General features: G+C 41.4%; 1 protein-coding gene across 19 annotated transcripts in view; it reads left to right on the top strand.

Moving 5' to 3' along the window:
* ANKS1A (ankyrin repeat and sterile alpha motif domain containing 1A) overlaps positions 1-23,121 on the top strand; it is a 116,678-nt gene that overhangs the window by 38,686 nt on the left and 54,871 nt on the right. For all 19 annotated transcript variants that reach the window (XM_083744910.1, XM_083744911.1, XM_083744909.1 and 16 more), the window contains 6 exons: positions 969-1,162; positions 3,422-3,502; positions 5,158-5,278; positions 7,716-7,756; positions 9,497-9,611; positions 11,377-11,921. In XM_083744910.1, coding sequence (XP_083601036.1) covers positions 969-1,162; positions 3,422-3,502; positions 5,158-5,278; positions 7,716-7,756; positions 9,497-9,611; positions 11,377-11,921 — 1,097 coding nt within the window. The remainder of the gene's footprint in view (positions 1-968; positions 1,163-3,421; positions 3,503-5,157; positions 5,279-7,715; positions 7,757-9,496; positions 9,612-11,376; positions 11,922-23,121) is intronic.

Raw genomic sequence — 23,121 nt, 5'->3', positions numbered from 1 at the left:
AATAGTTGATACAAATAAAGATTAGAACCCAAGAGGCTGAATTTTTGTTAATCTGCATAGCAAGGGAATAGGAGAAGACAGTTAAGTTAAATTTGTGCAGGTGGCTATTTCACTGAATGTGATATTGCACTCATGTTTGTTCGTCTGGAACAGTCATTTAGTACACTGTTGTTTAGTCCCCAATGATAATATCCTTGCTTCTCTTTTATTCCTTTCTCCCTTCATCAGATCTAATGTTCTTTCTGTTTAATTTCTGCAATCTGGTGTCCCTATATTTTATATGTTTTCTGGGCCTTTTCAAATCCCTGTGTCCCTGGACCTTTTCCAGTTGTGCGTCAGCATGGGATGACTACAACTGTTGTTGATTATTTGTGGCTTAGGGCCCTCATATTTATGGGACCGCCTCTCCTGGTATGCCCTGCAGAGGACCTTAAGGTCCATGAATAATCATAGTTTAGAGTCAGATTATCTTCCACCTGGGCCAGGGCCTTCTCAGTGATGGCTCTGACCTGTTGGAATGCTCTGTCCCATGAGACCAGGGCCCTGCAGGATTTAACCTCCTTCCGCAGGGCCTGTAAGACAGAGCTATTCCGCCTGGCTTTCAATTTGAATTAAACTTGATCTTTTATTCCCCTTCCTTCCCTCCCCCTCCCCTTTTTATGAAGATTACCCACTCTGGGATCCCACAGCTAATTCTCCCCTGGCTTCCTCGCTGACCCTAATTTAGCCAGCTAGCCCTGGTGATCATCTAATGTTCATTGGATGGATTTCCCCCTAAATTGTTCTTTGAATTTATTCACACTTTTATACTGTATTTTATGTTTTTTGTTGTATCACAACTAAGTGTTTTAAATTTGTTGTTAGCTGCCCTGAGCCCAGTTTTCTGAACTGGGAAGGGCAGAGTATAAATAAAAATGTATTATTTATTATTATTATTATTATTAGTTATCAATTTCTGTTTCCTCTAGGCAATGTGGAGAAAGCAGTGACAGAGCTGATCATAGATTTTGATGGAAAGCCAGACGAGTGTCCATATGAAGCCTTGTACAATGCAACTTCCTGCCATTCTTTAGACAGCCTTGCCAGTGGAAGATCTTCAGACAGAGATTCAGTGAATAGGGAAGCGGAGATGACCAGTGTTAAAGTGACAGGAGTGAGGCCTGTATGTAACCTGATGTGTGTTGTCTGTTTCCTTTTTATGGAAAGTAGTCTGGGATATATCTCCAGGCCTGTGCACTCTCCACACTTGCAGTAAGTTGATAGCCTAGCTGTACAGTTTGACCATAATATTAAATAATTGCAACAGGCTTTGCTTACTGAGCAATTGGAAGCCACTCCCTGCTGCATGTGCTATGCGTGATGTTCTCCCAGAGCTCTTGAGCATTATAACTTCATGATGTGATGGCTATCCGGATTTTGGTGAAATTCTACACCAGTATATTTGGCTGTTGAATGTGTTCACTGTAATGAATCTCTTCATGTTGCTACTGCTACCTCAGGTTATTCCTGAGTTACAAGGAAAGAAGCTTGTGCAGAGCATGACCTTCATTTAAATATTTTTTTCCCATCCAGCTTTCCTCCATCCAAAGAATGTTGAATGCCAGGCTTCTCTGTCACATTGTTAGTTCGTGATTTTAGTTTGGGAGCAAATCAATTATTTACAGAATTTGTAGATGCAATCCAGTAGGGGGAGCTTGGGGGCTTTACAGGATAATTATATAGCTTCAGTATGATTATATAGCTTTCCTGAAAGCAGTCTTGCCTAAAAGGATCTGCGTCTGCTGGATCTAGTATCTCAAGGTCTGTACAGACAACGGAGCAGATACAGTTGTGTATTGGAAGCATGCCACCTTGCCTTTATTACTTAATAGCTTCATAGAAAACTGTAGAAATACACATTGAGCAATACTGGAGCAGAAGAAAACAGACAAAAGCTAACAGCTAACTGAGAAGAATAGCGCTATAGCCTAGTGCAGTCTGGAATATACTAATAAAGCAAAGATTGATTACTCCATATCATAAGCATACAAATCAATGCAAAACCACACTAAACCTGAACATGGATTGTTTTTGCATGGATAGTCTTTGTGTCAGACAGGCTCATCTTATATCTGGGGCAAGAAGAACATGAGATGGACACAAAGCATGGCAGTTAGATGAAGATGGGCCTATAACAGGGAACACTGCAGCAGCAATCCTCATCAGGAAGCCTTTTATACAGACCAAGGAAGAATACATCTTCTGACATTTTAGGCAGCTGGCTTGTTGAGTGCCTTCCTTATAGTGCACGTCGATCTATAACCTTGCCTGACTCACAGCAGCAGAGCATATGCCCGTGCTGCCCAGGGTGGGCGCACTCCCGAAGGGGGCGGGGCGCAGAGGGTGCCCTCCCAGGCACGGGATAGCCGCTCGGGTGCACAGAGCGATGCGTGCACCCTGCAGCCGGGGGCAGAGTGAGCCGCCGATGGCGGATATTTGGTGTGCCCCCTGCCTGTGACTGCCAAATGTCACCCCCCTCAGCGAAGACACCCGGGGCGGTCTGCCCCCCACTGCCCCCCTCCCTCCGCCCCTGCTGACTCAGTTTCTATGCTCATTTCTGGCCCACCCTGCCATTAATGTCTGCTGGTGTGGTTTTTAGAAACATAATGAAGTTTTAGGATGTTAATGAAGCAGAATTTAAGGAAGGTGCCCAGAGCATTACTTCCATGCCAACTTTCCATGTACTTGTGAAATGTAGTATATCCAATACTGGTTGCCTGAAACTAGCTATCTAAGTCAATCATTAGATAGTGCAAAGTGCATGCAAAAGCTCTCTGGTGGCACTAATGCAAAGACAGATATTTTACTTATTTTATTTAAAACCACTTATATACTGCCTAATATTATACGTTTGTGTGAGTGCATAATGGTCATTTAAAACCAGCTAAAATACAAAGACATTAAAATCAAGACAATAACGTATGATAGATACAGTAGCAAGCATAACCAGCTAAAACGCAATGAGTCGGATAAATGTGCCCCAAAGGCCTGAGTAAGTAAATAGACTTTCAGCAAGCAGTAGAAACACATCACGGTTGCCACTTGCCTGATTTATGAGGGGAAGTGGTTCCACAGGGTGGTGCCACAACAGAAAAGATAGGTGCCAGGCAGATAGTACATCACAGTGCCCCCGCAGTGAAGCTCTGTGATTTCAAAGCTTCTGCCTTATCATCAAACATTAGCAAATTCTCTCTAGCCTGTCTAGTCATGAACTGTAACACAGTAATGAGACCATTATTTTAAAACATTAAATTGCCATCAACAGAGGTATTGAAGGGAGGCAAGGTCAGTTCTTCCAGGGCATACCTGCTGCTTCCAAAAAGATCTGAAAGTTGGGAATGAATTTGGCACAGGATACTGACAGTGGCTTTCTGTACTGTAGAGAGAGCGTCCGCCGCCTCCTGCCAAGCCTCCCCCTGATGAAGAGGAGGAACTTGTAGAGAAGCAAAGTTCATCTTCTAAGGTAAGTGTATTGTTTCCCTCTGAGGGGCTGTTATGGTAGAGGAAGTTTCTTCAAACATTTTAATCTCTTAGAAGACACAAATATTTTTTCTACACTTCTCAAAGTTAGGGTTGCAATCAACTAACTTTCACTTGTAGTAGGCCCATTGGAATTAATGGCCATGTCTAACTTACATCTATTAATTTCAGTAGGTCTACTCTGAGTAAACATTAGCTGAATACTTCCAACTCCATCCTCACTCTTGTTTAGAGCATCTAGATCTTCCATTCCACAACTGGCATTCTGTTAGACATTCACCTGTGGAATACAATTCTGCCTGGTGTATTCCTCAACCCTAGTTTGACAGAATATTTCTCCTTTGAAGAAAAGTTCACATTAGGCACTGAAAACTCTGGTTCAGCTCAGACATGGTTTCCTGCTAATGCAACCACAATGCAAAGTGCTGGAGTTGGAAAAACACCTAGACATTTTTGATATTCTCATTCTCTGTGCCTATATACGGCCACACCAATTCAGCCCTTCCCTCTGGCATCACTTTTGACACCATCCCCTATATAGTAGTTGTATTTTCTTCAGTCCTGGTAATTAATTTTGTATACCACCTGTCATACTTGGATTTCAGGATAGTTCACAACAGACAATGTTGCAACTTGTCATTCTAAGGCAAGGTGTGCTGCTGCAAGATAATTACCACTTCCTGCATTTCACTAGTGCCTGTTTTACACTTTAAGGACAGTACAATAGCATCTTATGCACATTTAACTTGTGCCATTTCACCCTCCCGTGGTTGAAGCTGGCTGGTTGAAATGGCACAAATTAAATGCACGCAAGGCAGAGAGCTTAAAAGCTCTTTTTGCCCTGGGTTTTCCTGGCGTGAAAAGAGCTTTTAAGCTCTCTGCCTTGTTTACCCGGCAAGGCTCGCTCAGCACGCAGGCTCTAGGATGCTTTTGCGAGATCTCATAGGGCTGTCTGATTTACTGCAAGATCTCATGTGACCCTCCCCAGACTTCCAGAGCCAGCACACCAAGGGGGCCTTGCCCAGTAAGCAAGGCAGAGAGCTTAAACTCTCTTTTCATGCTGGGTTGCCCAAGCAAACCCAGTGCAAAGCCTTGGGACGGTTGTGTGAGATCTCATGGAAACTCGGACAGCCCCACAAGATCTTGTGAGAGCATCCTGGAGCATATGCACTTACCGGGTAAGGCCTTCTTGATGTACTGGATCTGCAAGGGTAAGGGGTGCTTGTGTATAGGCAGTTCTAAGGGGGCAGTTTGTGTATATGCACCATTCCCAGAACATAACCCCCATATAAGGTACAGTTGTACTGCACTGGTACTAAAGGACTCTGAGGGCACTGTAAAGTGTGCTTCAAATTGCAGTACTATAGCAGAAAATGGGGATTTTGGTATGGGTCACTTGAGGTGGAAGAGAAACAGCATTAAGGGACTTGTGGGTATAGTTGAGGCAGAATGGTAATGGGATCGTAGGAGGAGGGAAAGTGTTATCTGTCGGTAAAGAAGACACTGTAGCACTGAAGGTTATATTCCTGAGACTTCAATCTCCTAAGCATATTCCATGACCAAAAAGAGCCTCGTCAGTGACACTGCTAGCTTTTACCTAACTGCACATGCCATGTGTGTGTCTTTGTGTTTGGTCAGGGTTTTGTCAGCAAGAGGAAGAGTAGGGGAAGCACAGCTGATGAAGAAGAGGAGCATCCTTATGAGCTGCTGCTAACAGCAGAAACTAAGAAACACGCTGCAACAGATAAAAAAACAAAAGGTAAAAGTTATTGCAAATATATGTAATTAGCATGTATTGGGCAGAAGATGAGACATTCAAACCATTATTGTTTTAGTTGGGTGGGTAGGCTTATTTTGCAGTGACTGTCTGATCAGATGCTTTTGTAAGATTTTGGTTAAACTATTTCTTCCTTGGCATCCATCTTATTTGTGATGGAGTGTTCATTTTTCTGGTACCTGTGAAGGCTATTAGTGTCTTAACTTTTTGTTTTACAAAAGTTTTAATTTGGAAAAATAAACCTAGGTGGAAGTCTCTCATCTTGGCAACAAGTCATTGGTATGCAAGGATTAGTGGAACAGCTCTGATCAAAGTATCTACCAATGCACCAACTGATATGGCTTCCTTTGACATAATCTGCTCTTTTTGTTGAAGCCAGCTGGGAAAGTAATTAACAAAGGAGAGAGGCAAACACATACAAACAAATCTCCTATTGACCCACCTAATGGAAATTAACTATTCCCTCATATTCAATACTTAATTATTCTGTCCTAGAGGAGCCCAGCTAATGTGTCTTGCATGTGATTTGATAACTGCGATGTTCTTTGAATTTTGTTGTTAAAAAGCTTTCACCCCTACTACTTCAAGTGAGAGGTAACTTGAGAGCACTTCATGTGTTACATTTTCCTTTAAATATATATATATATATATATAGAGAGAGAGAGAGAGAATATTATTAAATGGTCAACTCATAAAACATAAAATTCAGAATAAATGGCCAACCCTGAATCAAATAAATTCTCTAAAAATATTACTAAAACAAAAATATTTTCAGCAGTTGACAGCATATCAGAATTGTGGGTCTATACCTGCTTTCAGTAGGAACAATATTCTAAATTACTGGTGGCACTATGCTAAAAGCCTTGGTTTGCATGAAAACTAAGCACTGCTGTTCAAAGGACAGCATGTAAATCATGTACCCTGCTCCTATGCATATTGATTTGAAAGAAAGTCCTCTGTTCAGTGGGACATACAGGCAACTCCACATGTACGTGTGTTCAACTCTTGCACGACTGCATATATGTGCGGCTCCGGGAAATAAATAAATAATTCAATTTAAACTGCAAAAGGTGCAAAAATGGCCCCCAAACAGCACAAAGACTGCAAAAAATGTGTTGAAAATGGCTAGGAAGTGCTGCTGGTTCTTAAAAGGGTTTCCAGAGGTTTAGAGGGTGTTTACAGGCTTTTTGGATTATGTTCCCCATTATACATCTAGACCGGATAGATAGGAGGTGGCCTGCTCTTGATGGGGTTACACTCCCAGCTTGGGTTCCCAGCTTAGGGGTACCTCTGGATCCATCACTTTTGCTTGGGGCACAGGTGGCCTCAGTGGAGCAGAGTGCCTTCCATCAGCTTTGGATGGTGGCCCAGCTGCACCCCTATCTGGATAGGAATAGCCTAACTTTTGTTGTCTATGCTCCAGTAACCTCTAGATTAGATTACTGCTATGTTGGGAATCTGATGTGAGAGACCTACATAGTTCCAGTCACCACACACAGGCAGCTTAAGGTCCCAAACAGTTCACTGCTCCAGAAGATAAAAGTTTCAGTAATACAGTTCCGGACGTTGATATATACCTAGGTTTTGCAGATACAGATATATAAAAGTACAAGGAACCTATGTTAACACAGTAATTCAAAACGTAATACAGACGCCAACTCCCTTCACAATACTCACTGACTGACTAATAAGCTGACAAAGACCGCCTCTCCCCATATGAACTGACCCAGACCCTATGACAGAGCTTTCCAAACTTTTCATGTTGGTGACACACCTTTAAGACATGCATAATTTCACGACACTAATTCAGTTTTACCAGAAAACTGGAGGTTAAACGAACCCCTTTCTAGTCCTGGGAGGAGCACGGGGAGTGTTTGCATGACACACCTACACACTGCAGCCGACACACTTACATGTCACGACACACAGCTTGGAAAGCTCTGCCCTATGAAAGACATCAGAGGCCCTTGTCTGTGTGCATCTTTTATCAGAAAGCAAACGATCAGGATTGAATGTGGGGCAATGCTTTCCTACTGAACTATGGTCCTTCGTAGTTTTATGCAGCCCAACTTTTAGTGTTGTACTGCTAATAGTAATCTAGTGTTGTGACATAGTTCCCCAATTTTGACAGTTGCCTCCAAACAACTGTCCTCCAGGTAGGATTTATGTTGCCGTTCCCCTACCCCCATTTTCTTTCTGAGCATGATCTACTCTTTTAGGCTATAAGTGGTTATCCACGTGATGGAGGAAAAGTTGACACACTGCTTTATAGGGCTGGAAAACCACATGTCTGTTTGGAAACTGTATTTGAGTGATCCCACCTTCCACAGTTGCCTCCTGCCCTTCACTTAACTGTTACTGGCCAAGGACAGGAATTCATAGTTCACATTGTTAAATATTTTTATTTTTAAATTCTTAGGTGAATCATCTTCAGGTCCTGCCAGCAGTGTCCAGCCACAGGTAGGGCAGGATTGATCCTTAATGTACATCGAACCTAAATATAATGGATATAAACAGCTTGGGAGGGAAATCTTAACATTTTATGTTTACTGTAGGAGCAAAAACAATTTGCGGCTTATATGCAAGTTAGTCAGTATGGGCTTAAATGGCAAAGGACTGTACATGAAGTAAGTGAAAGAAGGAAAATTCCTGTGACTTCTTCATGTGATGTATTTGCCTAGTGGGGAAAGTTGTAATAAATTATGATGGGAAGTCTAACATCATGTTCTTTGAGGTCTGATGGGTTATTTGGAAAATGGAAACAAAATGGAAACATGAACTCACTATTATTTACTTATTTAATAAAAAAATTATATACACTGCAGCTGACACACTAATGTGTTGTAACACACAGTTTGGAAAACACTGTTTTATAGAGAGATACTTTACTACTGGGCTACTTCTTCCCTGCCAAGATGTACTTGTAAGCTAAGGAGGTTATGGTCTTCCTGCATGTTTTGCAGAACAAACCAGATGGAAAGCCAAGTATGGTAGCTTCCTCGATTAACTTTCCAGTATAAGCAACAGACATCTCATTTATGCATGTATTATATTTGCATCCCATCTTTTCTTCCACATGCTCAATTTTATCTACATAACGAGCTTATGTACCTCATACCTACAGGACCGCCTCTCCTGGTATGCCCCACGGAGGACCTTAAGGTCCATATATAGCAACACGCTAGAGGTCCCAGGCCCTGAGGAAGTTAGATTAGCCTCAACCAGAGCCAGGGCCTTCTCAACCCTGGCTCCGGCCTGGTGGAACGCTCTGTCTCATGAGACCAGGGTCCTGCGGGATCTGATTTCTTTCCGCAGGGCCTGTAAGGCAGAGTTGTTCCACCTGGCCATTGGCTTAGAATCAGTTTGATTCCCTCCCCCTCTTTCTTTTCCCTTTCTCCTCCTGTGAAGAGCCTGCATCCTAATGTTTTAATGTTGTATTTTAATCTTTTTTAAATTGTATTTTAATCAACTTGTTTTTATTATTGGTTGTTAGCCGCCCTGAGCCCGGTCTTGGCTGGGGAGGGTGGGGTATAAATAAAATTATTATTATTATTATTATTATTATTATTATTATTATTATTAGATAGGTTAGGACATGTTGGATGAATATTGCTGTGGTAACATGTTCAGGAAGGTTTGTCATGACCACCAAAAAGGGAGATGTGAAATCAAATGTAACAGAAAAAAAGCAGAAAGTAGTACGGTCAGGACATAGTACAATATGTGTGTACAACTGGCATGCTTGCTGGATTGGTGTGCAATATGGTGTCAGGCATCTGGTATTAGAGTTGGCATTTTGAGAATCCCATGCTTCCACGTTCTAAAAACCATATTTTCTAATCATCATGGTTGTAAAGAGCAGTTTAGAAATAAGCAGGGAGCATCTGATTTATCAAAACAAGGAAGTAGGCATTTTCAGGGGCTCAGGGCTTCAGTGATTCCCATGCTATTTTCTTTTCCCTTAACCTTGTTCATGATCTAAACCAACGTTTTGTCCTTTTTACCCTTCTATTCCTTTCTGCCACTTGTCAAAGTTCCCACTTATACAAAGTCACATTTTGTAACCTTGGAAGCTGGATATATAGAAAACATTTTGTACTTAAGTTGCAGAAGTATTAATCTGGGTGTAGAGTTTGCGCGTTGGCACATGTTGCTTTGATAATGGCACTGGAACTTAAATAATATAAGATCCTTTCGCAGGTCTGGCCACGAAAAGGTCAGTCTTCCCAAGATTGCCAGTGGCCACTGAATTGCCAAGCTTCTTCTGACTTTTCTTCTAGTCATTCTGAGCAATATCCAAGTCCCGAATCAAAAGGTAAGTGCTCATTCAAAGTCTTTCCAATTTCACTGAAGTGTACTTAGAAAAAAGCAACACCAGTTTTTCTGATAGCAAAGCATAGTTTGGAGTGTTAAATATGGAGCATTACTAAAACGCTTGCAAAGTTTTCTCACAAGACTTTGCTCATGACAGACAATATTTTTCTGTTTGCTGTTTTGCTTTTAGGAGATGGAAAGCACATCCACTGTTTCACTTGAACAGTGACCCTATTGTTGGGCTTCATTGCTGGCTTTGGGACAGTCAAATGTTCCAGTGTGCAACACACACAGTCAGCTGCTTCTCCACCCTCTGAATGCAGTGCTGCTAAATATTAACATTACGTATAGATACCACATTAAATAGTCTCAGTCCTTGCACAGAAGGTGGGAAGACATTCTGCACTTTTATCTCTTTCTTGCCTCTGACCTTTAGCCAAGGCTGGATTAAAATGGTTGTGGATCCCGGTGCAGTTCCCAAAATTGTGCCCCCCTTCCTCTAAAAAAAGAACACATGAAGTAAGGTACCAAAAAATAAGTATTGTAGTATCTTAAAGCCTGAGAAATTAATTATGGCATGATATTTTGTGGACTACAAAATATGCTCTGAGCCTGAGGAGTTTGACAGCTCTCAGCAAACCCCAAACTAAACCTTGATAAACAAACAAACAAAATACTCTGAGCACATGCAGTTTCACATTATAAACACATATAAATCATAATTGTTTCTTGTTCACTTTCTGCCTTGGGCCAGTCACCAACTCTCAGCCTAGCCTACCTCACATGGCTGTTGTGGAAAATATAAAAGGAGCTCTAAAATGGCTGCAAGGGGGGACTTAGGGCTTGAAACCTAGGCATAACATTTTGATTCCTTTAACCAAGAGTGATATGTACTATAAAAGGCCATGTTTTTGGTCCTGCCTCTTTCTGCCCTTTAAACACCATCCCGTATTTAGCTATTAAGGACCTTTGTCTTGTAGTGAGGGTGCTAGGTGGGGGAAGGTCTTCGAATTTCACTTTTACCTATAGTGAGTATTGGAAATTGTATTAATAAAACTGTCTCTTCACTTCAAACTTTTGAATAATTCATATCTGCCAATGCTTTAAATCAGGTCCTCTTATTTGATACTAGACTTATGTTTTAATTTGTTGTTAAGTGTCACGTTTCAGCAGCAGTTCATATTGCCAGTAATAGGGTAATCCACTCTGTGTAGAGGAATTTGTTAATGAGAAGCAAGCTTTTGGTGGAGTTAACCTCACTACAGAGCTCTTATTTCTCTTGCATAAGGAGGTGAGCTCAAGCCACTAGGGAAGGAAGCAGCTGTAGGGAGGAGGGGGAAATGTTTTTGAACTTGCAGGTTGTTTGCAGCTTTTATTTTTCCCCACCCAGTGCTCTGTGCCAAGGGTAGGGAGTGCTGCTCTAAATAACACTTTGGCCTTTATGGAAATATCTTGTGTTCCAGGAGTCTCAGCCTGCCCCTCTCTCTGCAGAGTATAGTTAGCACTTCTCCAAACCTTATATAGCAAGGGCTGATTGTTAGTGTTAACAGGAATAAAATGAAACGGGGCGGGCTGCCAGATTGCATAAATCAGGCCAGTGTTTGGAATTTCATAAATGCTCTGACTTTGGGTACGATCTGAGCACTCAGAACAATACTGAACTGTTCTTTTTAATTTCTCCCTCTCAGTGAGGGAAAGCCGAAGCTCTGTTTCTTAATTTCTGTGTTTGGCCTTTGTTTTTTTGTTTTGCTTCCATCTTACCGAAGACCAAAGGAGGAGCAGCAACAGCCAAGCAGATGCCCAAGATGTCCAAGTGCTGGATCAGTTCTCAGGTCTGCTGCATGGTTCTTCTCCGGTGTGTGAAATAAATGAGGACCCTTTCAGACTTATTTCTGCTGTGGGCAAAGGAAGTACCGAGGGGACTGCTATGCAGCTTGAAGATGTTGAGGAATCCATATCGGTACAGACTAGCACTGCAGACCAAAATAAAGTGGTCTATTCAACTGTCCGCCATACCAGTGACAACAAGTTGGACCCTGAAACTTTAGCACAGCCTCACTTGCCACAGCACCCTGGTGGTGCTGAGGAAGGAGACAAGAGCAGTGTTGTGGGCAGAATTCACCCAGGAGGAGGCAAGCCCAGAGCAGAACTCAAACTTAGCCGTAGCTTGTCAAAATCGGACTCTGACCTCTTGACCACCTCCCCAACAGAGGACGATACTATGGGGAGCAGAAGTGAATCACTTTCCAATTGTAGTGCTGGAAAGAAAAGGCTGGAGAAATCACCTTCATTTGCTTCAGAGTGGGATGAGGTAAGGCTGACCTTGACCTTATAAATCTGTTTTCAGTGGAATGTTGTTGCAAGAGTTGATTTTAATATAGCATTTTGGAGGGTAAAAAGATTGGAGACAGTGCTATTTGTCATATCTCTGTTTTACTTCCCCTTTTTGTAGATAATTACAATTTATCCTCATAAATTGAATCTGGAGCTCTGAACATAGTTGGTGCAGAATTGAGGGGGGGGGGTGCTTAAAAGATTTTTAAAAATATTGTTAGAAATTCAGGTTCAGGGTGTGAATTCCCTTGGCTTGTCTGTGACTTTGTGGAATGAATTCTGTACTGCTGGGGTGGGGGGGGGGGAGGAAGCTGAAAGTGCTGGAGAATCAGTTGTCACATTGGAAAAGCTTCCACAGCTTATTCTCTCTAGAATAGCTTGTAGAAAAGAGTGGGTCACATATCTAGGTCACCACTGTCTGCTTTGTATAAATGAGAAGTCATCAGTAAAGATGAGGAGTTCCTAAATACTTTTGCACAGGTAGCTTAAAGGAACTAGTTCAGAAGATTAATAGAAAGCCAGCTTTACTGTTACATGTGCAAGACCACTAACTGGTTAAACTTGCTGATAGAAAGTTGCCTTAGTGAATAACTCAGCTAAGATTAAGTGTCCCTCTTGAAGCTTCACCACAGCATTACTGGAGCATTCTTCAGTAATGCTGATTCTACGGACTCTAAAAGTAGAGTCACATGAAAGATGCAAGTATAAACTGCTTCTAAATAATTAAAAGGGGCTCAAACTCCAACTGAGGGTCAGTTTTGAGGAACTACATGTCCAGTCTAAAACGAATGTAAAGGGAATTTGCTTGTCTGGCAAATTACATCCGTTGTGAAATAATGGAGTCACTATTTATGTAAAAGAAAGACTCTCCTCCCTGAAAGAGAGGGGAGTGGTTGTGGGCGGGAGCCCGAGCACCGCCCAGCAGGGGGCGTTGCCCCCTGCCTCCAGCTCACCTGGCTGGCACTCACGCCCCCCCGGTGGCCACCCAACCAGGTGCCGCGGTGGGGGCATGTTCAGCAGCCTTTTGCTGCAGTGCCAGCCTTTCCCTGGCCTCATTCCTCATCGTCGTCCCGTCACAAGTCATTTGCAGCCTTGTGTCCCAGAACAACGGTGTTCTGGTCCTCCTTCTTGAAAAGAACTGTTTGGCGCTGTGCGCAAAGCTGTATGGCCATTGAAAGAACCAGGAAACTCATAAATTGGGCGGTAGCCCGTTGGGTGCGCTTTATGTATGGCTGAGTCATTTATCATGACCGTATCCGGATCGGCGACCAAGCTTTATACCGGAATGACGGCGTCCACTTATCGGATCTGGGGAACAACATTTGGTTAGCTAGTGTCAGCAAAAGCATCTGGGATTGGTTGCAGCTTTGAAGGTATTGGCGGCGAGCCTTTGGCTCGGGTGGCGGTTAGGCATTGGAATAATGTGTTGTGGTGTGTCGAACTGCTAGGTGTGGCCATCGCCTATGCCTTCAATTTTTAGGGGTATTCCGTTAAAGGAATCTGGCGGTCGTGTATTCTGTCCGATGCCTGCTTGGCGGGAGGCCATGGCACGACCCGCGGTGACAGCAGGGGTGAGCCTATAGTTGGATTAGCATCAACAGGTGATGAACCCCTGGTGAATAAACCCACTTGTTTCGATCCAATGCCTAAGCCAATACCTTTTCATTGCTGTAATCAATAAAGTTGTGGCCTTTTCTAGCCCATTAACCTTATATCACGTGTCCTTGTGTCTTCATTTCACTTCGCGGGGGTCGGGCCCTCGAACCACAATCGCTATTTATATAGTTCAGTGGCATGGCTTTGTAATCATAAGAAATAGATTAACCTTTATATTAAATGATTCTGCACATTTGGGAATATGACAATTTACTTAAAATAACAGGAGGACCTGTCCTGCGCCCACCTAGCCAGGGTAACAGTGGGATATAGTTTCCAAAAATACTGTGAACATGGGATTATTTTGGAAGCATTGTTCTCCGAATCTAACACTATATGCATTCTGTGTCTTATTTTTGAAGTACCGGTAATATTGTCTATTTTTTAAAAAGTACAACTTTTTCTTTTACCAATACTACATAGGTAGCAAATAATAAACCTGAGGAGGGGGTGGGCTACTGATAGAAAGGAGTGGGGGGGGCAGGGGAGGAGAGGTGGGATCAAGAGTTCATGACTCCCTGTGTGTATCTATCTTCACTTAGGACTATAATTAGCCCAAGCAGTGTTATGCAAACAAGTCCATATACATACGGAGTCATATATGCCACAGCATTTTTCTTCTTGCTTTGCCTGCAAAAGGCTACTCCATCACATGACAAAAGTATAGGAAGTTTTAGGAAGAACAATTGGGAGTGGAACACATTTAATCTATGGTCGAGGTCTAGAAGATTATGGTTGCAGATTTTGTGCTAGCTCTGAATTCATTGGTTTTAAGGATTCAGTACACTGCCCTTTTGTGCTCTAATGTTTTCAGGTATCTGCAATACACATGCCTAAATTTTCACCTGTCAAATAATCACCTCTATTTCTGACAGCTGAAGGAAGTATCAGGCAAAATTAATATAATCAGCCGACTGCAGAAAAATCTATGTTTTACAAAACAGCACAGAATTGTCTTTCCATAAGGAATTGGATTCCTTTAATATTGAAACAATAAAAATACCTGTACAGAAACAAATATTTGTTTTATCAAGGTGGGTGGTTATGCACAGTGGTGTGTTCTGTTTGCATTGCTGTGGATTAATGCCATGACTGATAATTTTGTACTGTTTGCTGGAAGTGCTACATATGATTCAATTTATGTTAGGAGTAAATATATTACATTGCATATAATAACAGTTCTTGGTCTGGAAACTGTCTCATGCATTGCAAAAATGAATACTGCCATTAACACTTGCAGTTTTGATCTTGGTTACTAACTCCTATCTAAATATTTTGTGTTGGAAAATTATAAATGAGTGCAACTGCTGTCTAAACTTGTATATAGTGGCCTTAAATAGTTCAAGATGTTCTATTTCCCAAACAGGGCATTGAAGAGCTTTCACAATACCTTTCCAATGATGTTTTAATGTTCAGTCTGTTTCTTTCAGAATTATTGGTTACATCATCTTTAAAGACTCTGATTGGGGTCAGTGATACTAGGGCTATAGAGAACTGTTGGAACAGTTACTCATCCTGCTGTTCTGTACTAATGGTTATTTGCTGTTCCATCTGTGTTCTGATGGTAGTCTAGGCCAGTGTTTCCCAACCTTGTGCCTCCAGATGTTTTTGGCCTACAACTCCCATCATCCCTAGCTAGCAAGACCAGTGGTCAGGGATGATGGGAGTTGTAGGCCAAAAACATCTGGAGGCACAAGGTTGGGAAACACTGGTCTAGGCTGCATTTTGAAAAAATAAAGCAAGTCCAGCTCTTGACTCATGTATTTGGTAGCTATTTAGCAGAACGCTAATTGCTGTTAAAAGAACTGCTTTAACTCATATGCAGTTTACTGAGATGTTAGAAAATAGACTTTTCCTTTCATAGGTGATCATATTCCTTCCTCTTCTCCCATGTGAAATTCCTCTTTCCTTGTCACCATTAAGCATTATCTAGCTGAGTCTAGATGAAGGCTGGTATCCAACAAAGTCATCCTGTTAGCACAAGGATTTTTGCCTTCAACACAGAATTTCCTCTCCCCTATCTGCTCCAAATAAATAAAAAATTGTCCAGTAGCACCTTAGAGACCAACTAAGTTTGTTCTGGGTATAAGCTTTCATATGCATGCTTATACCCAGAACAAGCTTAGTTGGTCTCTAAGGTGCTACTGGACAATTTTTTATTTATTTCGACTGTGCCAGACCAACACGGCTACCTACCTGAATCTATGTGCTCCAGATTTAGGTGTAACCTGAAACATGCGCTGACTAGAGACTAATCCAGGATGGTCTGCAGTCTCCATCTGTAGGCTGAGTTATTGTTCTTCCCCTCTTCACTAACCCCCTGCCTCTGCACAGCATCCAAACAGATAAAGGAAAGTTTGCTCATTATTTTGTGACATGTTGCTTCCTCCTAATAAGGCTGTTGCCAGGTTGTGGATTTTTGCATATTTTTCTTGCGGACCAAGGCACCTTCTTTTTGCTTTTATAGATTAGGTTAGATTATGTTCTTTTAAAATACCTTGATATTTTCATAAAAATCCAGTGTTAATATATTGATCCTATCATTCATTCTTTCCAAATACAGTTGTTGGATTCAAATCAGATGCTTCTCAGAGGATCCTAATATGATATACTGTACTGTAATATAAATCTGGCTGTAGTATGTTTGTGTGTAATATTTGTGAATTCTGTCTTTTCAGAATCTGGCCTGTATTGCTACTTAGTGGCATGTATATAAACCTCTTTTAGAGATGAAATTGTGTGTAATATATCCAGCTAAATGTTGAAGCTGCTGTGGTTAAAATAAAGTTTGGATGAGAGACTTTCAGACGCAAATCACAGTTCAGTAATTAAGCTGCTAATCAGCTTCTCTTAAATTACTGAGTCTTGGGTGAAGCTCAGGAAACCAAACATAATAGAGAAACTGATTTTGGCCTAAGGTACATGAAAGTGATTGAATCTGTAAGTACAGTATAGAGTCATGGGATACAACTGAGAATGACCAAAGTTAATAGAGTAAGTACTAGAGTATAAGGCATGTACAAGCAGGGTTTTATTTCCAGCCAGAACTTGCTGGAACTCAGTTCTGGCACCTCAGGTAGGCACCATTACCATGATAAGAGTACAAGGATGGTGTTCATGGTGAGTTCTGGCATCTTTTTCTAGAAAACTAGCACTGGGACGCAGGTGGCGCTGTGGGTTAAAGCCTCAGCGCCTAGGACTTGCCGATCGAAAGGTCGGCGGTTCGAATCCCTGCGGCGGGGTGCGCTCCCGCTGCTCGGTCCCAGCGCCTGCCAACCTAGCAGTTCGAAAGCACCTCCGGGTGCAAGTAGATAAATAGGGACCGCTTACCAGCGGGAAGGTAAACGGCGTTTCCGTGTGCGGCTCTGGCTCGCCAGAGCAGCGATGTCATGCTGGCCACGTGACCCGGAAGTGTCTTCGGACAGCGCTGGCCCCCGGCCTCTTAAGTGAGATGGGCGCACAACCCCAGAGTCTGTCAAGACTGGCCCGTACGGGCAGGGGTACCTTTACCTTTACCTAGCACTGTGTATAAGTTAGGTTAAAATGGGAAGGAATGACTTGTTTATAGGTGCTCACTTTTGTTCCCAACCTGAAGCTGCATAAGGGAGAGTTCTGCCCTACCTTGAGCCCTTAAGTAAGACAGATACTACTGGCTTGTCAGTAAGAGCCTTTTCTCAGCCAATGGGGCACACTATATACCTCAGATCCTGCCCCAATTTGTAGGCTTGTTGAATGGCAAAGGCTGAAGTCTGCACCCCGACAATGTCTTAAAAGCAGGGTGTAGAAATATCCAAGGAAGAAGCAAAACATAATATAGCAGAACCTTGCTTATTGCTCTACTTCACTGTGGAATAAATTAAGGATTGAACTTATGTCTGAAGTGGGCTGTAGTTAGTATAAATATTTGAATGCCTTTAAACTTAGCTGAAGGCTAAAGTGGTAAATTTGTTTCTGTAATCTGCTCATAAATATTCAGCTGACGTGAATTCAGTGTGCAGCAGTCAAAGCACACTAAATTTTACATAATGTGAATAAATTGCTTTTGTACTTGAAGGTTGGAGTAGGTTGTGTGACACCTCTGCCAGGATGTGAAATGCTGGCATGCCAGTTTCAGAATCATGTTTAACTTGTATATATGCATTTTTTCAGGTGTAGAACATCTTTAGACTGCACTTTGTATGGCTTTCATTATTTTAAAGAACTGTCTGTCCCATTCAAGCAAATGAGCAAAACAGTACTTAATACTTATTTATACTTATTTATGAATGGGTGTGCTCACCATGTCTCTCCTGGTAATGGGCTGGATGAGAGCCAATAATCTGAAGATCAATCCAAACAAGACTAAGCCACTTAGTGGGTGGTTCCCTTGACCAGATGGATGGGATCAGAGTAGATATGCAGCTTGGAGGTACTTCTGAATCAGTTCCTGTTGTTGGAGGCTCAAGTGGCCTTGGTGGCACCGAGTGTCTTCCAGCAACTTTAACTGTTAACTATGCTGTGGTTACCACTAGGTTAAATTACTGCAATGCGTTGGGCGGGGGGGGGGGGGCTTCCTTTGAACAAGCCTGTGCAGAGTGGGGGGGGGGCAGCTGAGTACATTTCTCCCAGGCCTTGGAGGGCTAAGCTGGTTGGGTGCCCTGCACCCAGAACAGGCTGCTTCTTTGTTTGAGTTTATAACTTTATTCTAACAAGACTCCCACCCCAGACCTCATACAAGCTCTTCAGGGGGCTGCCTTTGAAGATGGTTCAGAAACGGCAGCTATTACAAATTCAGCTGCCAGATTGTTGACTGGGGCAGAGTGGTCTGTACATGTAACACCAATTTTGGAACGACAAAACTGGCTGCCAGTTAGTTTCAAGTCTACAATTCAAGTTCTCCTTTTAACCTATGAAGTATTCTGCAGGTCAGGATCCCGATACCTCAAAGACCACCTCTCCCCTCATGAACCAACTTGGACCCAGCATTCATAATCTGAATCCTTCTCCATGTGACCCCTCTATAGCAAGTACGGAGAGTGGCAGCACGAGAATGGGCCTTTTCACTGGTGGCTCCTTGTTTGTGGGATACTCCCCATAAAGAGGCATGCCCGGTGCCAGGCAAAAACTCCTGTTTTTCCAGGGCCCTTGATTTGAATTTGTGGCTTTATTTAGTGGGCAGAATCTGTAAGACCTATCTTGTTTACGTTGATGTGTTTTTCTTTCTTCTAGGCTATATAGGTGTGCTTTTAGCTTTTTATTGGTTGTGTTTGTTATAATCAGTTTTAGTGTTTATACTGTATGTTGTTGTTGGTCACCTTTGTGAAGAAAGTGACTAACACAACAACTAAATTTAATTCAGAGACATCATAACAAAAATTATATGCAAGGGATTTCAGCTAATTCTGAAATCCAGTTGTGCTTATATGCAACAATTTTAGGGACATCTAAACAGAGTGGCCAGAAGCAATATCTTTTACAAACAACAGAATATCTAAGAAATTAGAAAATACAAAGGGCGGTATTTAACTAAGTTGCACTCAGGGTAGACTCACTGAAATCACTTAAGTAATTGATTTTAGTGATCAGCTCTGTTTATGACTTGGTTGGGTTCAAATCCCCACTCAGCCATGAAGCTCAGTGGTTAACTTTGGGTCAGTCACTGTCTCTCAGCTTAACCTTTCTCACAAACTTGTTGTGAGGATAAAATGAGGAGCCGGAGATCCATGTATGCCACCTTGAGCCCTTTGGAGAAAAGGTGGGATATAAATGTAATAAACAATGTTTAAAATTTGTCTGGTCCTGCTTACAATACACATCTCTTGTTCCCCTAACTTAATAATCCTTTTTATATTATTATTTATGATTTTCAGTTTTATACATTTCAATAATTTTATGATCATTTTACCATTTCAAAACTTGACTTCCTCCCCCCTTTCTGTAGTTCTTTAAATTTATTTTTAATATTTTCTGCAAATCCAAATTAACTTAAATTTGCTCATTTACTCATCTACTTTAAATATATACTTTTATAAAGCTGCAGGCTATTACAATAATCCTGCCAATGTTCTTATCTATTTACAGTTTGTTTGTAAATATTCCATAAACCATTTACATTCTTTTGTTAAATGTTTGTGTTATCTTGATTTCTTATTTTTCTGGTAAGTTTCGCCATTTCTGCATATTCCATAAGTTTTTGTATCCATTCTTCTTTTGCTGGGATGACTTCTTCTTTCCATTTTTGGGCACGTTCTTGCCTCTGTAATCACATACATTAATAAATTTCTATACAGTTTGGGTAGTTCTATCCCTATAATTCCCAAAAGTAAAGCTTCTGGTTTTTGGGGTTTTTTTTACAAATGTTAGTTTAAACATCTTTTTTCAGTTCCTTACATACCATTTCCCAGTAAGCTTTAACCTTTCTACAAGACCCCCACCTTAATAATCCTACCTAGTTAGTATTTCTATTTATCATTAGTTGATAGGACCTTGTTAACAATGTACTGTAATCAATTTCCAATCATAATTTGTGAAACAAGTTTAAACTGCTTGCATCAATTTTATGAGGCATCCTGTAAATGTACTAGTAATTTTAACAGAAAATGTTTTATGCTGTTACCATTTGCACATTGGGGACCTGTATGGTTTCCAAACATGTGTAATCATGACATATTGAGAGACACATGTTGCATATGCAGTTCCCCACACAGAGGTCATCTAGGAAAAATGTGATGCGTAACGCAGGCTGTAGAGCAGCCAGAACTGCAACTCATTTGTGCATCTTTGTGCAGCTTATGTAAAGCCAGCCCATGGACTCTCGCTATTATGTAGATCAGCTGCATCCAGGACTGGAAACATTGCCAGCTTGACTGGGCATGTAGAATACTTGTGCCAAGGATTCTCAGATATTTGTCACTTCTGATTTTAGATCAGATATATATCACTACTATGTAGCAATGCCTGGAAGCATAACTACAGTGCTCTAGTCTAATGTTGAGACACCTTTACCAAATTATCCCACGCTACTTTCTCCCCCCTTTTTTTTAGTGTACAGTCATACCTTGGAAGTCAAACGGAATCTGTTCCGGAAGCCCGTTTGACTTCCAAAACGTTTGAAAACCAAATGTTGGGTTCTGATTCGGAAGCCGCGTTGGACGTTTGGGTTCCATAAGAACATTTGCAAACCGGAACAATCACTTCCAGGTTTCCGGCGTTCGGGAGCCAAAACATCTGAGTTCCAGCGTGTTCGGGATCCAAGATACAACTGTACTTTGCAACTTTCCCTTTTGCCTTCTGCATGGACCTTTCTATAATTCCTAATTTGTTCCTAGTCTGTCTTTAGAATACGTGCTCATTTGCCTTGCAACAAGTCATGTGAAGCAATGCTTTTTGCAACTGAACCTTGTAATATACTATATATACTGTATATGGTTTGTATTGCAAGTACTGTACACAAATCTATAGAATATCACCACTGTAAATACTTTATACTGCAGGCATCCTGTTAGAGCACCTGCTTTGATTTTCAGTTTCTCAGCTTTGTGGCCTTCAATCCAACATGAGATAGCTTTAATTCTGATCTGACAGATTTTGGGGCATTAAATATAGAATTCTTGTTCTTGCACTAACTAAAGATCACATGTTGCTAGAGCAATAGTTTTTTTTGTTAGTATGAATTTGCAGTGCTTATATATAATAAAAAAGTTATATGCATTGGCAAACATTTGTCAGGTGAATTGGAAAAGTTTCTGGTAAACGCTGCCACTACTGTATATGGTGAAAAATGAAACTACACATTCTTTTTTTAAAGCAGCATTAATTTATCTGTGGAGGGGTGACTCTTCTTCAAAACATGTTTTGCTTTCTTGAAAATACATGGATGATTCTTTAGTCATCCATGTTTTGTTTCAGAGCTTCAGATCCCAAGCTTATTCCATATTCCCAGCTGATCTTTACCTGACTGCTTAGGATCTAGTTTTCAGTCTGTGTTGCTAACCTTTCCATTGTGATCCATTCAAGACGAAAGTGAGCTGTCTGATTTTTTTGAAAGGAAAGGCAGCCAGGGTACATATTTCTGCTAAAATTGCTATGTCTTTAGTCCATGTCCAGATAATATTCCTTGTTAAGGAAAGGCCATGCATTTGGTTAGGTAATTTGTAAGGCACGGAACTTTATTTTATTACTTTGAATTCAGATTAATAAGAATAGCATTAAATTTTCAAGCCTTCGATATTGGTGCTGCCAAGCTCTTAACAGGCAAGCCTACTATATTATGTATATGTGGAATGAAATAACAGTGAACTTACAAACCTATAATTCTGTGGCATGAAGCTGCTGACCAAATTAGCCAAGCATCATAAACTGCCCTGGCTTTGCTCTCTGTGTAGTAATTGCTATCTTGTGGATCCCTGGTTATAGTTTATAGGAAGGATAGTGACAAGTAATATATTACCTTAATTATGCATTGGTTTTAGATTCCCTTAAGACTTGTGGTCCAATGTGGTCATGTAATTCATAAACTGAATCTTACGGTTTTTACTGCTCTTGGCTACTGAGAAGAATATGACTTCATATTTTCCTTTTACCCTTCTCAAATGCTAAAGTTGTCCTTCATTGGTAGCTTTTCACATGTTCTGGGACATATTACTTGCCTTTGCCTTTCTAAGGCAATATCAGCATTAACTTATTTGCAGCTGATTTACCTGAAATGTGTATAATGTCTGTATGTGTATAAGGTAAAGGTAAAGGGACCCCTGACCATTAGGTCCAGTCGTGACCGACTCTGGGGTTGCGGCGCTCATCTCGCTTTATTGGCCGAGGGAGCCAGCGTACAGCTTCTGGGTCATGTGGCCAGCATGACTAAGCTGCTTCTGGTGAACCAGAGCAGCACACGGAAATGCCATAAACCTTCCCGCCGGAGCGGTACCTATTTATCTCCTTGCATTTTGAAGTGCTTTCGAACTGCTATTTTGGCAGGAGCAGGGACCGAGCAACGGGAGCTCACCCCATAGCAGGGATTCGACCTTCTGATTGGCAAATCCTAGGCTCTGTGGTTTAACCCACAGCACCACCCATGTCCCATTGTTTGAGTATAAATGAACATAATTTTATTTGTGCAAAAGGCCATAGATTCTGTACATGCTCTTGATGGTATCTATAGCATTATTGCCATGGCTAGTGGCCAATGCAAATAAACTTTCTATGTATGTATCTACAGTGCTATAAACCTGAAAGTATGAGAGTTGTTTTGGTTTGGTCTTATGTTGTTGTGCTTACTTTTCTATGGACCAACATGGATTGTATCTATGATCACACAAAAAGCAACCTTTGTGGTGTTTCTAGTTTCATTGCATGTCAGGAAACAATAAGAAGAAATAACAATGTATTGGAAGCCATATTTGCAGAGGTCTGCCAGACCTACGGATTGCTAGGAAATAATCTGATTACCAATTTTTTATCTTCAGGAAGTGCTACTTCTCTATAGACTGGGGTAGGCAGGCCTCATGCTTGCAGGAACTTTGTTGTTGTTTTTTGCCAGAACTTGT

Source organism: Podarcis gaigeae (assembly GCF_964106915.1).
Source record: "Podarcis gaigeae genome assembly, chromosome: 6".
Lineage (NCBI taxonomy): Eukaryota > Metazoa > Chordata > Lepidosauria > Squamata > Lacertidae > Podarcis > Podarcis gaigeae.
This window is presented reverse-complemented; position numbering and strand designations above follow the sequence as displayed.